A 12,558-nucleotide genomic window follows, 5' to 3' on the forward strand; every position below is an offset into this window, starting at 1 on the left:
AAATCATTGTTTGCAACCATTTTTTTGTTTTTTTTTTTGGAAAAATTTGTAATTTTAGATGGTTTGCAGTATTCGAGATGAGTTACACCTTTATTACGTCTACTGTATTTATAGTTGTAGGGCATGTTTAAAAAATTATTTTCTAGTATTTAAGATTTAATCATATCGTCTATAATTATAATTGGTAAGTTGCTAAAATTTTATATATAAGAATATTTCGAAATCGTTTAGAATATGGTAATTATCCTAAATTTATGTGTAAATTGTCAAAGATGATATTTTATTAAAGGAATAATTTTTTAAAGGAAAGATATTATAATATTGTAATCTCCTAATCGTAACAATATAATTTGAATTGTTATATGTTACATTAAAGGTTGACATGCTAAATAGGTGGGTAGATTTGTGGGAAGATTTGTTTAACTTTAGGAAATATACACTTTAATATCGTGCAATCATATTGTTTGGCTACAATTTTTATTTGTTCTCTTTAAGTTCATCTACACTAAAATATCAATTAATACATGTTTGGCTCTGATTTTTTGGCTAACCGTTATCCATTTAATATATGTTTGGCATTTCATGTAATAATTTTTTAGCCTATGTTACTTATTAAAAATGCTTCCTTTTTAATAGTATAGATATATTTGTATATCATTAGCTAAATAATAACTCATATTTAAAGTTTTATGTTAAACATGTTTGTTTTTCTATTTAATATAAGTTATTATTACATTTTAATTTGATTGAAAAAATAAAAGATGGAAATTTTAAACTGACTGGATAAAATAAACATAGTATTCACTATAAAACTAAATAATTTTTAAGAATTACTTTGTAATTTAAATAAAAAAGTCGCTTTCAAAATATGAAGATATAAATAGTATTCACTATAAAACTATTCAATCAAAGATGGAAATATCACAGAAAATGATAAATCAATATATTGTTTGACCCCACAAAACTCAAATACAAAATTCAACTTAGATATTTTTGATTTAATTATAAACAAATCTGTTTGATCCGACCCGACAAGAAATGACCCGAATCGACCAGAAGATTGTAATTGAAACCTGTACGTGCTTGCTTTCTCTGTCTCTCTCGCTCGCTTAGACGCAGCTGAAAATGGCGGTTCAATCAAGTCAGAGTGCGTCTTTTGGGATCAGAATAGCTTCATCACCTTCTCAGAAACTCTCTTCGAAACCTGTAGCTCATATCTCTATATCGACGAAGCTCAAACCCTCTTTTCTACCGTCGATTTGGTGCTCTACTTTGAATCCTGGTCAAATTCCGGCGAAACTCTCCGGAATCAGTCCCGGAATATTCGCTTCTCCTTCCGATTCCACATTCTCTTATGAACCACCAGAATCTGAATCTCCCTCACTTGAAAAGGTCAGTCACTGGTCACTGTCAAACACTTTTTGCTTGGAACAAATTGGGGTTTTAGCTTGTTAGTCAAAGTTGCAACCTTTTTTGTCATTTTAAAACGAAACATGTGGTAAAGCAAATTGTTCCATCAAATCCATGTCTGACCACATCTACATCTCTTTAATCTTGGAGATGCATACTCACACACATATATATCTATATAAAGCTTAGTAATGTTGCATCATTGCTGATTTAGGAACACTACTGTAACAAATTTGAGATGTATGCATACTCAAACCGAAGTTGGTTACTCGTTTTCCCATTGTGGGTGCTAGTGAAACCTAACTAATGTTGTTTGATTCTGAATTTTTTTTTTTTTGTGAAAGAAAGGTTAAGAAATGTATTATTTTCATTTGCAGAAGAAGATGCGTGTGCTAGTGAAGCCACTGGAGAAACCAAAGGTGGTACTAAAGTTTGTGTGGATGCAAAAGGACATAGGAGTTGCATTAGACCATATAATTCCAGGGTTTGGAACAATCCCACTTAGTCCATACTACTTCTGGCCTAGGAAAGATGCTTGGGAAGAACTTAAAGCTTTGTTAGAGAGCAAGCCTTGGATCTCTGAGCTACATCGTGTCTTCCTCCTTAACCAAGCTACAGACATCATCAATCTATGGCAATCAAGCGGTGGCGATTTCTCTTGATTGGAAAAGCAATTCATCCGAAGCTGTTTTATCATCATAGAGGTATTATCAATGGTCGCAACTTTTCCAAAGTCTAAAGCTTTTTTGTTGTTTAGTGTAGTATTCCCTTTGTGCTGCCTAATTCTGTTGAAACTGATCATTCAAACTCAGAAAAAGCTCGTGTCTTGATGGCTTTTATGTTCAAGAGTGTATCATTATTGTCTATGCAAATGGGTCGTGTTTGTGTCATTTCGTGTGTGTTTCAATACATTTCTGGTCAATGGATCATCGAAACTTCACTGTAGAGAAGCTGAAAAGTAAAAGTTTTTGAGGTTTCTGTAACATTAAAAATGACGAAATAAATCTCTCTTATTATTTTTCATACATAAGAAAACAGAGAGTTTCTCTTATTCGGAAGCAAATGCAGAATCAGAAAAAAACTCAACCTTTGATCAAGCAAAGTACTTGGACATCTGAATAGCTTTATGGGTCAACCCACATTTCTCATAAAAGGATTTTTTCTCAACACTACAATCAAGAATCACCTTGTAACAACCCATGGCTTTGCAATGATCCATCAGAAACTCAACCACCGTCTTCCCAAGCTGCTTCCCACGGAAACCCGAATCCACGACAACGTCTTCGATGTGTCCTACTTTACCGCAGCTCCTCACAAACTTCTTCTCTATCATCACGCTCCCAGTCGCTGCGATTTTCCCAGACGCTTCGTCTTCGATCACGCATATCACGTGGTCGTCACCGTACGAGCTTATCTCTTCGAATCGCCGATCGAACTCTTCGTCGGTTAATGATCCGGCGACGGTCAGTTGACCTAGTAGCTCTATGAATCCTTTTTTCTTGTCGGAGATCTCTAGCCTTCGGATCTTGAACGTCTCCGGCTCCGCCATTTAGATCAGATCGGAAACAATTTTTATATAATTTTTGAATTGTGTCTGTTCTTTCTTTATAGGATTCTCTCTCGCTCATGTGTTGTAACTGAACATACCCCACCACCACTTCATATTATATTATTATTATAATAAAGTACGAGGAGGACGTAATATTTATGGAATGGTACTCAATCTTTTAAGTAATTACAAAATTCGCTTATATTTTCTCAATCAGTTCAATTTAGGTCCTTTGTTTTTTCTTTTAAAATTACCATTTTGTAATTGAGATTAAAATGAAGTGACAATATTTATTGAAAATTACAACAAACCAACAAGTGAAAATGTAGAAGGAAAAAAAGAAGTTAAACATGATGATATATATAGATTACATAATTGGAAATTGTGAGGAGTGGAATTGTTTGAATTTAGGGTTGATGGTGACTAGATAAGGAAGATGAAGCTGGAGGGATTCCAGGGATGAGAGGGACCGGAGGAAGTGGAACAGGGAGAGAAGGTGGTAGTGGCATAGGTAGTGAAGGCGTAGGGATTCCAGGGATTCCAGGGATTCCAGGGACTCCAGGGACTGGAGGGAGTGGAACAGGTAAAGAAGGTGGTGTTGGCATAGGTTGTGAAGGCGGAGTTACGCCTGGGACTGGTGGAAGAGTCGGAAGAGGTGGAAGAGTCGGAGTTACGCCTGGGACTGTTGGAATAGTCGGAATTGTTGGAATAGTCGGAATTGTTGGAATCGGTGGCAGAGTTGAAGCTGCTGGAGGAGAAGGAAGAAGCGGGATCGGAGGGAGACTTGGAGGAGAAGGGATTAACGGGTTTGGAGGAAGAGTTGGGGTTGGGATAGAAGGTATGAGAGGGTTTGGAGGGATGACGGATGGAGGGTTTAGCGGGTTCGGAGGAAGAGGAAGAAATTGGAGATTGGGTTTTAGCATATCGGTTTTCTTGTCTTCCAAGGAAACAGATTTCTTGTTACGCAAGGAAGTTGGTTTACGTGGACCTGGTCCTCCTGGAGAAGGAAGAAGAGGAGGGAGTGTAGGAAGAGGCAAGTCTGGAAGCGGAGGAACGATAGGGAGGTTTGGGATAGGGGAAGGAGTAGGCGGATCTTGGATCGGTGGAGGGAATGAAGGATCAGGTAAAAGTGGCTTGGTGTTGACTTGTTTTTGGCTACAAATTTCTGGTTGGGTTTCGGGTTTGAAAGTGAAGAATCCTGCAGAGAAGACCCTCGTATTCTCTCCGTGACGGTTTGATTTCAGGCGTTTGAGAGAAGAAGAAGTCGCGGACGAAGCTATGGAACAGTAAGGCTGTGAGCTACTTAGCAACTTCACAGAGCATCTCTTGATCTTCTTCACATGTTTGCTGACTGAGAAAGGTAGCTTCACTTTGAATTCACCTCGCGCATCTGTTTTCACTTCTTGTCTGAAACTCGGTTTCGAGTTCTCGTCAATGCATTCCACTGCAACTAAAGCACCTGTAACAAGATCCAACAAAACTATTCATTATTCTTTCTAAGGTTTTAGACACACAAACAAGAACGCTCATGTAATGATCCACCTAACCGATCTTAACTAGGTTTTTGTACTAATATTAATCAGCAAAAACTACAATTACATAGACTTCAACCTGGTGTAATCTTGAACCATAATCGGTCAAACCAGATTGATAGTTCATGTTTTGGTAGAACAGAGAGCTCTGTTCTTGATTTTTACAAGTAGTTAGATAAAATACGAGAAAGAAAAAAACGAAAATTAAACAGACCTGGGATTAAGTGGTTGGGTGATTTCGAAAAGGCGCCGTTGAAACAAGTGTCACAGTAGACAGTTCCAACCACAACTGCAGAAGAACGTGTCTTCTTCACAACATGTTGTTGTCCTTGAGATAAACCTCCACTAACAAAGATGCTTAAGAAAATCATAAGACTAAACCAAACCCATAAGATAGTTGTTCTCTCCATAGTTATCGACTCTGTTCTTTCTCTATCGAGGAAAGAGGGAGATATATATAGGAGTGTCGTGTGAAGAAGATGAGTGAGCCACGAAAGACCAAGAGATTGCAAAAGAAAGCTTATCTCTTTTTTATCTCTATGTTAATGTGAATCATGGGAAAAATACAAAGCCTAACTACAAAAGATAGCTACTATATTGTCTTGTGACCCTATCCTTCTACAGCTCAGAATCTGAATTATTGTAAAAAATAGTGTAAGAGGTGAGAAAAAGACAACAATAAGATTTGGATTCACGTTCGCGTGTCGATTAGATTGATCGTTTACACGGTAAAAAACACGTACGAAGTTACTGTGATCATATATTGTTTCTTGAATTGCGGGATTTGCTGAAACTACTACCCTCTTGATATTTTTGTTTTTTCCTTTTTAACATATGAATTAATAGACATATGAGATTATGTTTTATGTACGTTAAAGGTTGAAGAAATACATGAGATATTTTAGAGTTCAAAAAAATATCTGTTTTCTGCATCTTTCCCTTATTCACATCTTGAAATTTTGAATGAGACTAAAACATGACATGATTTTTCATTTCCAAACTGTGAATCCATCTGTCATGTTTGTTTTTCTTATCATGTATTGTCAACATCCATATTTCCAAATAATGACATTTACAAAAAAATTATTGTTAAAATATCGCAATCGTCAATTTTATCCAAAACTAAACTTATTTAGTAACAGTCTAACCGACATAATACATTTACAAATAACTATTATACGATGAATCATTTGCAATATGATGTTCTGAAACTTATACATTCTTTACAACAACAATCTACTAAAAAAAAAAAACACACTCCAAAACCATTAAGTTTTTGCTCAACCATTGGAAGAGTAGTATATATTCCACAGATGATTATTTTCGTTCAGTATATCGAAAACGATTGGTTTTAGATTTGGAGAAACATATAGCCAATGAGACTAAAGTTGATAACTAGCACTACAACAAATATGCACATTGTTAACCAGAGAAAAACGCTATCATAGGTCTTTGATAGCGTTTTCATGAGCGCTGTTTTAGGGCACTGTTATTATATGTACCCCATATACAATAGCACTTATTACGTATGCTATGTTATAAAAATATAACATAGCTTTAAGAAATTGCTATATTATCAAGATCATAATTTTGAAAAAATTTATACAACATTTGTTTTTTCGTGCTATGTTATAGTTTTATAGCATAGCTCTAATAAACTGCTGTATTATCAAGATTATAATTTTGCAAAAATTTATACAATATTTAATTTTTCGTGCTATGTTATACATATCTAATATAGCTGTTGCGAAATGCTGTTTTATCTTGTTTACTGTGCTATGGTATATTCTTTTATCATAACGTTTACCTGTACTTTTATAGCATTTTCTGATATGTGATTATAGCACACATAACCTGTTTTATAAAATCTCATAAAATCTGATTAATAAACGTCTCAGATCCAAAATACATAACAAAAGTCTCAAGAACATCAGTTTACCATCAAAGTCTCAAGAACATCCAAAATAAACAAGCAATCTCAAGTACTTAACATTACACAATAAAACCATCAGTTTAAGACATAATGACCTTGTTCTCTGGCCAAGCAATGCAGGAGCTAAGTGCATCTTCAATAATCTCTATTTCATCGGATGGCCTCCAAACTTTTACATTTTTCACCTTCACAACATCTATCCACACTTTAACTGCATTAGAACCCAAGCGACAAATTTATAGCCTTCACCGTGACAGACTTGTGTGATCGCCACAAATGTCCCATCTGGTGAATCACAGATATCCTTTGCCAATCTTCATCAAGCTCAAACCTTGCCTGCATTCACTTACACTCACACCATAACTATAAAAGTAAACATGTTCAATTGAGAGACTTTTTAAAAACAAAAAAAAATTCTTGTTACCTGAACAGATCTCCAGAGAAGTGTTTTAAGATCTGGACTCACTTTCTTCCAGTTAGGTATGTTGATAGGGATGTGTTCTCGCATCAATGTCCCTACATATGATGCCAACTTGACTGACCCTGGACCAACCGCTACTCCAAGTACATTGTAATCAACTTTCACTCTAACAGATGGATCCTTGGCTAGGTTTTTCATCTTTGTTGGTCCTCGTTTTCTTTTACGCGTAGCAGGCTGCTCATGTTCTTCAGACAACACAAACTCTCCTACTGGTTCTTCTGGTTGCTGTTGAGTTTGTGGTTCTTCGGAATGATGCTCCTCTTCCTCCACATGCTGTTCTGTTGCTACAGGTTGGGCCTCCACATGCTGTTCTGTTGCTACAGGTTGGGCCTCCACAGTACAAATAAACTCAGGTTCGTCATCATCCTTAGACTTTCTCTTTCTTTTTCCTCCACCCTTCTTCCCTCCAACCTTCTTTTTAGTTCCACCCATTTTAATTCACCTGCGTAAACAGAAAATTAATCACTTAGAACAGAAACTTAATCACGTAGAACTTATATAATAGAATACATCATAAAATCTACAACATTCAACAAACATCAACCATAAACAAAAACATATATATATATATATATATATATATATATATATATATATATATATATAAATGAATCAAGAATCTACTCTTGCACATATATGCCTTCACAATCAGATCTAGCATATTCAGCTTCATCCATTTCAGTATCCATGTCAACATCTACTGGCAATGGACCAATTATATCTGCATTTCCAGACTGAACATCTTCTTTACTATATCTTCTTGAAGCACCTCTCATAACAACAGACCAACTTGATCCATCTTCACTTGAATAAAATACTTGCTTTGCTTGAGATGCTAGAATATACGGATCCTTCTGAAAGCTTACTTGGCTCTGATTTAAGTTAACAAGTGTGAACCCATCTTCCACTTTAACTCCATTACCTTTTACTGCCCAGTTACATCTAAATATCGGCACATAGAACACATGGTAGTCCAACAATATGATGTCAGTAATTCTCCCATAATATGACACCAAATCAACTACTTGTGAAGTATCCTTAGCACTAGATCTACACATAGCCGTTGCCTCATAATAAACACCACTGTTCTGACTCTGCCTTTCAAGTGAGTATGTGTGAAAACGTTGTCCATTAACTATATAACCAGTATAGGACCTTGCAGTACACCGTGGACCATATGCTAGCCATTTAACTATGTCTTCATGTCCATCAGAAGTAATAGATATCTACAAAATTAAACAGACTAATCAAAATTATGAATGAGTCTACTATAGATTTATAAACAGACTCATCAAATTCATAACTTTACTCACCTGTCCTTTTAACCAAGCAGCAAAATTCTTAGAATGCATAGACCATAAATATGTTGCATCACGTCTACACCTTGGATTTGAGTCTTGTAGATATTGCAAATGCATACTACCAAATCATAAATACGAAAAGAAACTATCAGCAGCATAATTTTGACCTTATAATTTATAAGGAATGAAATACACAAGTAACTTACTCTACTGAAACTCCTCTTGAAATATTAGAACAGTATCCATCTGGACCTTTAAAATGAAATAGTCGTTTGCAAAAAATCTTCTTCTCATTCTTGGACAAAGACCAAGGTGCTGCTGGAAGATATGTTCTCTTTCCTTTTGTGGTAGGATGCAACTCTTTTCTTAGACCAAGATGTTGAAGATCCTTACGAGCATTAAGACCATCCTTAGATTTTCCACAATGCAACAATGTGGATACAATGCTGTGAGTCACATTCTTTTCTATGTGCATTACATCCAAATTATGCCGTACTGGTAGATCCTCCCAATAAGGCAGAGTAAATAAAATGGATCTTTTCTTCCACCTTGATAACTCATCTTCATCTACTTCTACTTCCTCATCTTCATCGGATTCACTTTCATCATCATCACTGTCAAACACTGGTTCTTTATAGACAGTTCTCTTTCTCTTCATCCCAGCCTTTTTCACATTTCCGAAATCATTTTGGAAGTTTTTCAGATTCTGATGAACTTCATGACCAGTTAAAATTCTTGACTTTCTCCTATGCTCAACTTTTCCATCAAACCAAGTCTTCTTTTCCCTATATCTGTGTGTTGGAGCCAAACCTTTTCTATGACACATGTAGACATGTTTCCTGCTAAACTTCAACCACATACTATCAGTATTTTTCCCACACATAGGACATCCCATTTTACCTTTTACTTTACAACCAGCAAGATTTCCATACGCAGGAAAATCACTAATGGTCCAGAGAAGCATTGCCTTTAGAGTAAATGTACTTTTACTAAAAGCATCATACGTTAGCTCTCCATTCTTCCACAGATGATTCAAATCCTCAATAAGAGGTTCTAGGTAGACATCAATATTATTACCTGGTTGTTGTGGACCAGGAATCAATAATGTCAACATTATATTCTCCTTCTTCATACAAAGGTGAGGAGGCAAATTGTAGTTTACCAATAGCACAGGCCAGCTACTATAATTACTATTCTTCATGTTGAATGGATTAAATCCATCTGTGGACAGCCCAAGCCGTATGTTCCTTTCTTCAGCTGCAAATGAAGGATACTTCTCATTCATCTGAGCCCATGTAACAGAATCTACTGGATGTCGAAGTTTTCCATCAGTGCTCTTGTTAGTGTAATGCCACCGTAAGTCCTTAGCCATGTCCTCTGATCTGAACATTCTCTTCAGCCTTGGTATAATTGGAAAATATCTTAATACTTTCTGTGGGACACCTTTCTTTACCTCATTAGTCCGCTTATTAGTCTTCCACCGTGAAGCATTACATTTGGGACATTTATCAAGCTTCTTTAACTTCTTTCTGAAGAGGCAGCAATCATTAACACATGCGTCGATCTTTTCATATCCCATATGAAAGCTCTTTAAAAATTTCTTGACATCATACAATGATGTGTGAAAGACATTACCATCTGGCAACATGCTTGGCAATGTCTGAAGCAGTTCATTGAAGCTCTTATCCGACCAGCCATTATGTGTCTTAATCCTAAACAAAGTCACAATAGCCGATAACTTGCTGTGGTTTGAACAGCTAGGGTATAGTGGGGTTTCAGCATCCCGGATCTTTGCAAGGAACTCATCCTCTTGTTGGTCCTCACCCTCTGCAATCTCACTTAAGTCGCCCACAGGTTGGTCAGCTAAGTCACCTCTAAAAGCCAACTCTTGATCAAAAAATTCAGCAGCTTTATATAACTCAAAAACTTCCTCATTCCACTGAGTTGGTTTACTTTGAAATTCATCTACTGACTTCACATCTCCATGATGATACCAATCACTATGCACCTTGTATGCCTCATCCATCCCTCTTATTACAAGATGCTCAACCACAACACTGTTTAACTGTCGTACTACATTACGACAGTCTTTACAAGGACATATTATCATTTCTATGTCACCTAAAGCCGCAGACACATCCCTTACAAATTTCCAAGCTCCACTTTTATAACCAGGATCAGCTCTTCAATGGATAATTAAAGAAAAAAATCATAACTAAAAGAACATCTTAAAGTATCCAAACCCAAAATAAAACCTAATTATGAAATATAATTCCTTACCTGCATAGATGCACCCATGCCTTGTCCAACATTATATGTTATAATATAAATTTTAACCTTTATAGATAAAATAGAGATACATATTATACAAAGCTCACATTAAGCAACAATTCAGACAATACTGCACTACTTCAGACACATACAGATGCTCTTAAACCAATATCTAACTGTGTAAAATCTCACTAATCTAATCACTATTTATACGAATCAGACTCAAAGGACAAAACATAGCAATCACCAATATTCGTGTGTAATAATAATGTTTAACTATTGGTTGAGTGATACTAACCTGTTGTGTGAGTACAGAGAAATGAGAAGCTTCAGTTCCCCAACATTTCAATCACCAACACTTGGGAAAAAAAAAAAATCGTTCAGTTTATGAAGGCGCAAATACTCAAATCCAAAAGCTATTTTTGAGTCAAATCTGTAAATAATCGAACCCTAACAAAACAGATGGATTCGAAACTCCACATTCTCAAAATCTGTAAATAATCGAACCCTAAAAAACAGATAACGAAATAAATCTAGATAAATCGAACCCTAACAAAACAGATAACTAAATCTGACCCTTATCGAAATCAAAAGCTGTTTGAAATCACAAATAATCGAAACAAATAACGAAATTAGGAGGAAGAAGAAAGACATGCCTCAAAAATGGATTCGAGCTATCAATTGCGATGGATATGGAGATTTAGGGCGAAATTGGGGCTTTTCACAAACGGCGAAATTGGGGCTTTTCACAAACGGCGATAAAACTGAAGAATTGATAAGAAATTTAGAAGAATTTGAGCACACACAGAGAATTTAGAAGAAGAAATCTTCTTAGGTTGAGCTTAGGTTGTAACGAGAGAGAGAGAGAGAGTGTGTCGAGTTTTTGGGTTTTTTTTTTATTTGGCGATTAAGTGAATAATTTCACTAAGTATTGGCGGACAAAAGTCACTTTTGTTTCCCGCTACATAATTTTCCTATCATAGCGTTAATAAGATGCTATTAAAAAGTAAGCGAAAAAAAATCTCATCTTTCATAGCAGTGACGGAAAATGAGCTATATCCGTCTGCTATCAATGTACATATTTGTTGTAGTGTAGACTTAAGTAAATAATAGTTTTTTGTGTGTGTGTGTGTTCTGTAACAGAGGAAACATTACATGAAATTAATGAAAGGGAAGGCATATGGGAATGAGAATGGGGAAGCGAATACAGTTGGAAAGTCTCTGTCGATTCACGAGACACTAAGCATGTCCACACAACCATATATACCCAATTCTTACTTCTGTCTTCTTATAGAGTATGTTTACAAATTCATTGTTGAAAAGGACAAAAGAAATAAATATATAAGCAAGAATGTGAATGTTTTTTTATGATGAAGAAAGAATGTGAATGTTTTCTCGAATTTCTTTTTTTTTCTCTAATAGGACGTCGTTTCTGTTAAAACGATCAACAATTCACGAGAATGAACAAACTTTATTAGAATAGAAACCAACGAAAAAAAAGCAACCACAGGATTTATTTTAAAACATTATGCTAACTTAAGAAAAACCAGTGGTTGCTTTTTTTTCAACAGAAAATTTTGTAATTATCAAACTTTCTGATATTTTCGCAATATATTAATTGGGAAACATTGTATATTCTCAATATTTCTACATTATAGGTTTGGGTTTGATACTTCAATTCCTAACAAACATAGTTTTTTTACGGATTAATAGATGCAAAATTTATTAAAGATTTTTAGAAATGTTGCAAGTAGATCTGTGCATCATGGTCTAGTACGTAAACCTGAATAATATAGAGAGAACTGCATGGTGGAGAGAGTTATTGTTTGTGAAAGCTTTTTTTATCTTAACGAGTACCACCATCGTTCAACCAAAAAAAAAGAGTATCATAATATATAATATAAATGGGCCAATATGAAATTAACCCAAATTGTAGCCTACAACTTGGTTTTGCCCATTTCGTGACGTGGGCGTTGTCCCACTAAACAAACAGCTAGTTGAAGAGTTTGTCATCTTTGGCCTTGATTGGAAGAGAAGAAGTTTATTTAATTTTATCATCCAATCAACATTTATTAGGAGAG

General features: G+C 35.5%; 5 protein-coding genes and 1 pseudogene across 6 annotated transcripts; 1 reads left to right on the forward strand and 5 right to left on the reverse strand.

The window, feature by feature from the left end:
* Window positions 1-995: 995 nt before the first annotated feature.
* Window positions 996-2,300, forward strand: LOC104769820 (small ribosomal subunit protein cS23y). The gene is made up of 2 exons (XM_010494121.3): window positions 996-1,392; window positions 1,788-2,300. The coding sequence occupies exons 1-2, from the start codon at window positions 1,126-1,128 to the stop codon at window positions 2,070-2,072; spliced, it is 552 nt and encodes a 183-aa protein (XP_010492423.1). The 5' UTR covers window positions 996-1,125; the 3' UTR covers window positions 2,073-2,300.
* A 102-nt stretch (window positions 2,301-2,402) lies between these two features.
* On the reverse strand, window positions 2,403-3,139 carry LOC104769821 (glucosamine 6-phosphate N-acetyltransferase pseudogene; annotated as a pseudogene). The gene has a single exon (XR_015593276.1). The product of XR_015593276.1 is annotated as a glucosamine 6-phosphate N-acetyltransferase pseudogene (transcript).
* A 51-nt stretch (window positions 3,140-3,190) lies between these two features.
* On the reverse strand, window positions 3,191-5,349 carry LOC104769822 (uncharacterized). The gene is made up of 2 exons (XM_010494123.3): window positions 4,706-5,349; window positions 3,191-4,418 (listed from the first exon to the last, which is right to left on the reverse strand). Exons 1-2 carry the CDS (start codon window positions 4,899-4,901, stop codon window positions 3,367-3,369), a joined length of 1,248 nt encoding a protein of 415 aa, XP_010492425.1. The 5' UTR covers window positions 4,902-5,349; the 3' UTR covers window positions 3,191-3,366.
* A 999-nt stretch (window positions 5,350-6,348) lies between these two features.
* On the reverse strand, window positions 6,349-7,407 carry LOC147918523 (uncharacterized). Its single transcript, XM_087505628.1, has 2 exons — window positions 6,849-7,407; window positions 6,349-6,760 (listed from the first exon to the last, which is right to left on the reverse strand). Exons 1-2 carry the CDS (start codon window positions 7,335-7,337, stop codon window positions 6,641-6,643), a joined length of 609 nt encoding a protein of 202 aa, XP_087361754.1. The 5' UTR covers window positions 7,338-7,407; the 3' UTR covers window positions 6,349-6,640.
* Window positions 7,408-7,508: 101 nt separating this feature from the next.
* Window positions 7,509-8,363, reverse strand: LOC147918524 (uncharacterized). The gene is made up of 2 exons (XM_087505627.1): window positions 8,219-8,363; window positions 7,509-8,131 (listed from the first exon to the last, which is right to left on the reverse strand). Exons 1-2 carry the CDS (start codon window positions 8,321-8,323, stop codon window positions 7,526-7,528), a joined length of 711 nt encoding a protein of 236 aa, XP_087361753.1. The 5' UTR covers window positions 8,324-8,363; the 3' UTR covers window positions 7,509-7,525.
* A 45-nt stretch (window positions 8,364-8,408) lies between these two features.
* On the reverse strand, window positions 8,409-10,835 carry LOC147918525 (uncharacterized). Its single transcript, XM_087503564.1, has 2 exons — window positions 10,487-10,835; window positions 8,409-10,389 (listed from the first exon to the last, which is right to left on the reverse strand). The coding sequence occupies exons 1-2, from the start codon at window positions 10,516-10,518 to the stop codon at window positions 8,409-8,411; spliced, it is 2,013 nt and encodes a 670-aa protein (XP_087359690.1). The 5' UTR covers window positions 10,519-10,835.
* Between the last annotated feature and the right edge of the window lie 1,723 nt (window positions 10,836-12,558).

Source organism: Camelina sativa, chromosome 20, assembly GCF_030686135.1.
Source record: "Camelina sativa cultivar CO46 ecotype springtype chromosome 20, ASM3068613v1".
In the NCBI taxonomy this organism is placed as follows: Eukaryota; Viridiplantae; Streptophyta; class Magnoliopsida; order Brassicales; family Brassicaceae; genus Camelina; species Camelina sativa.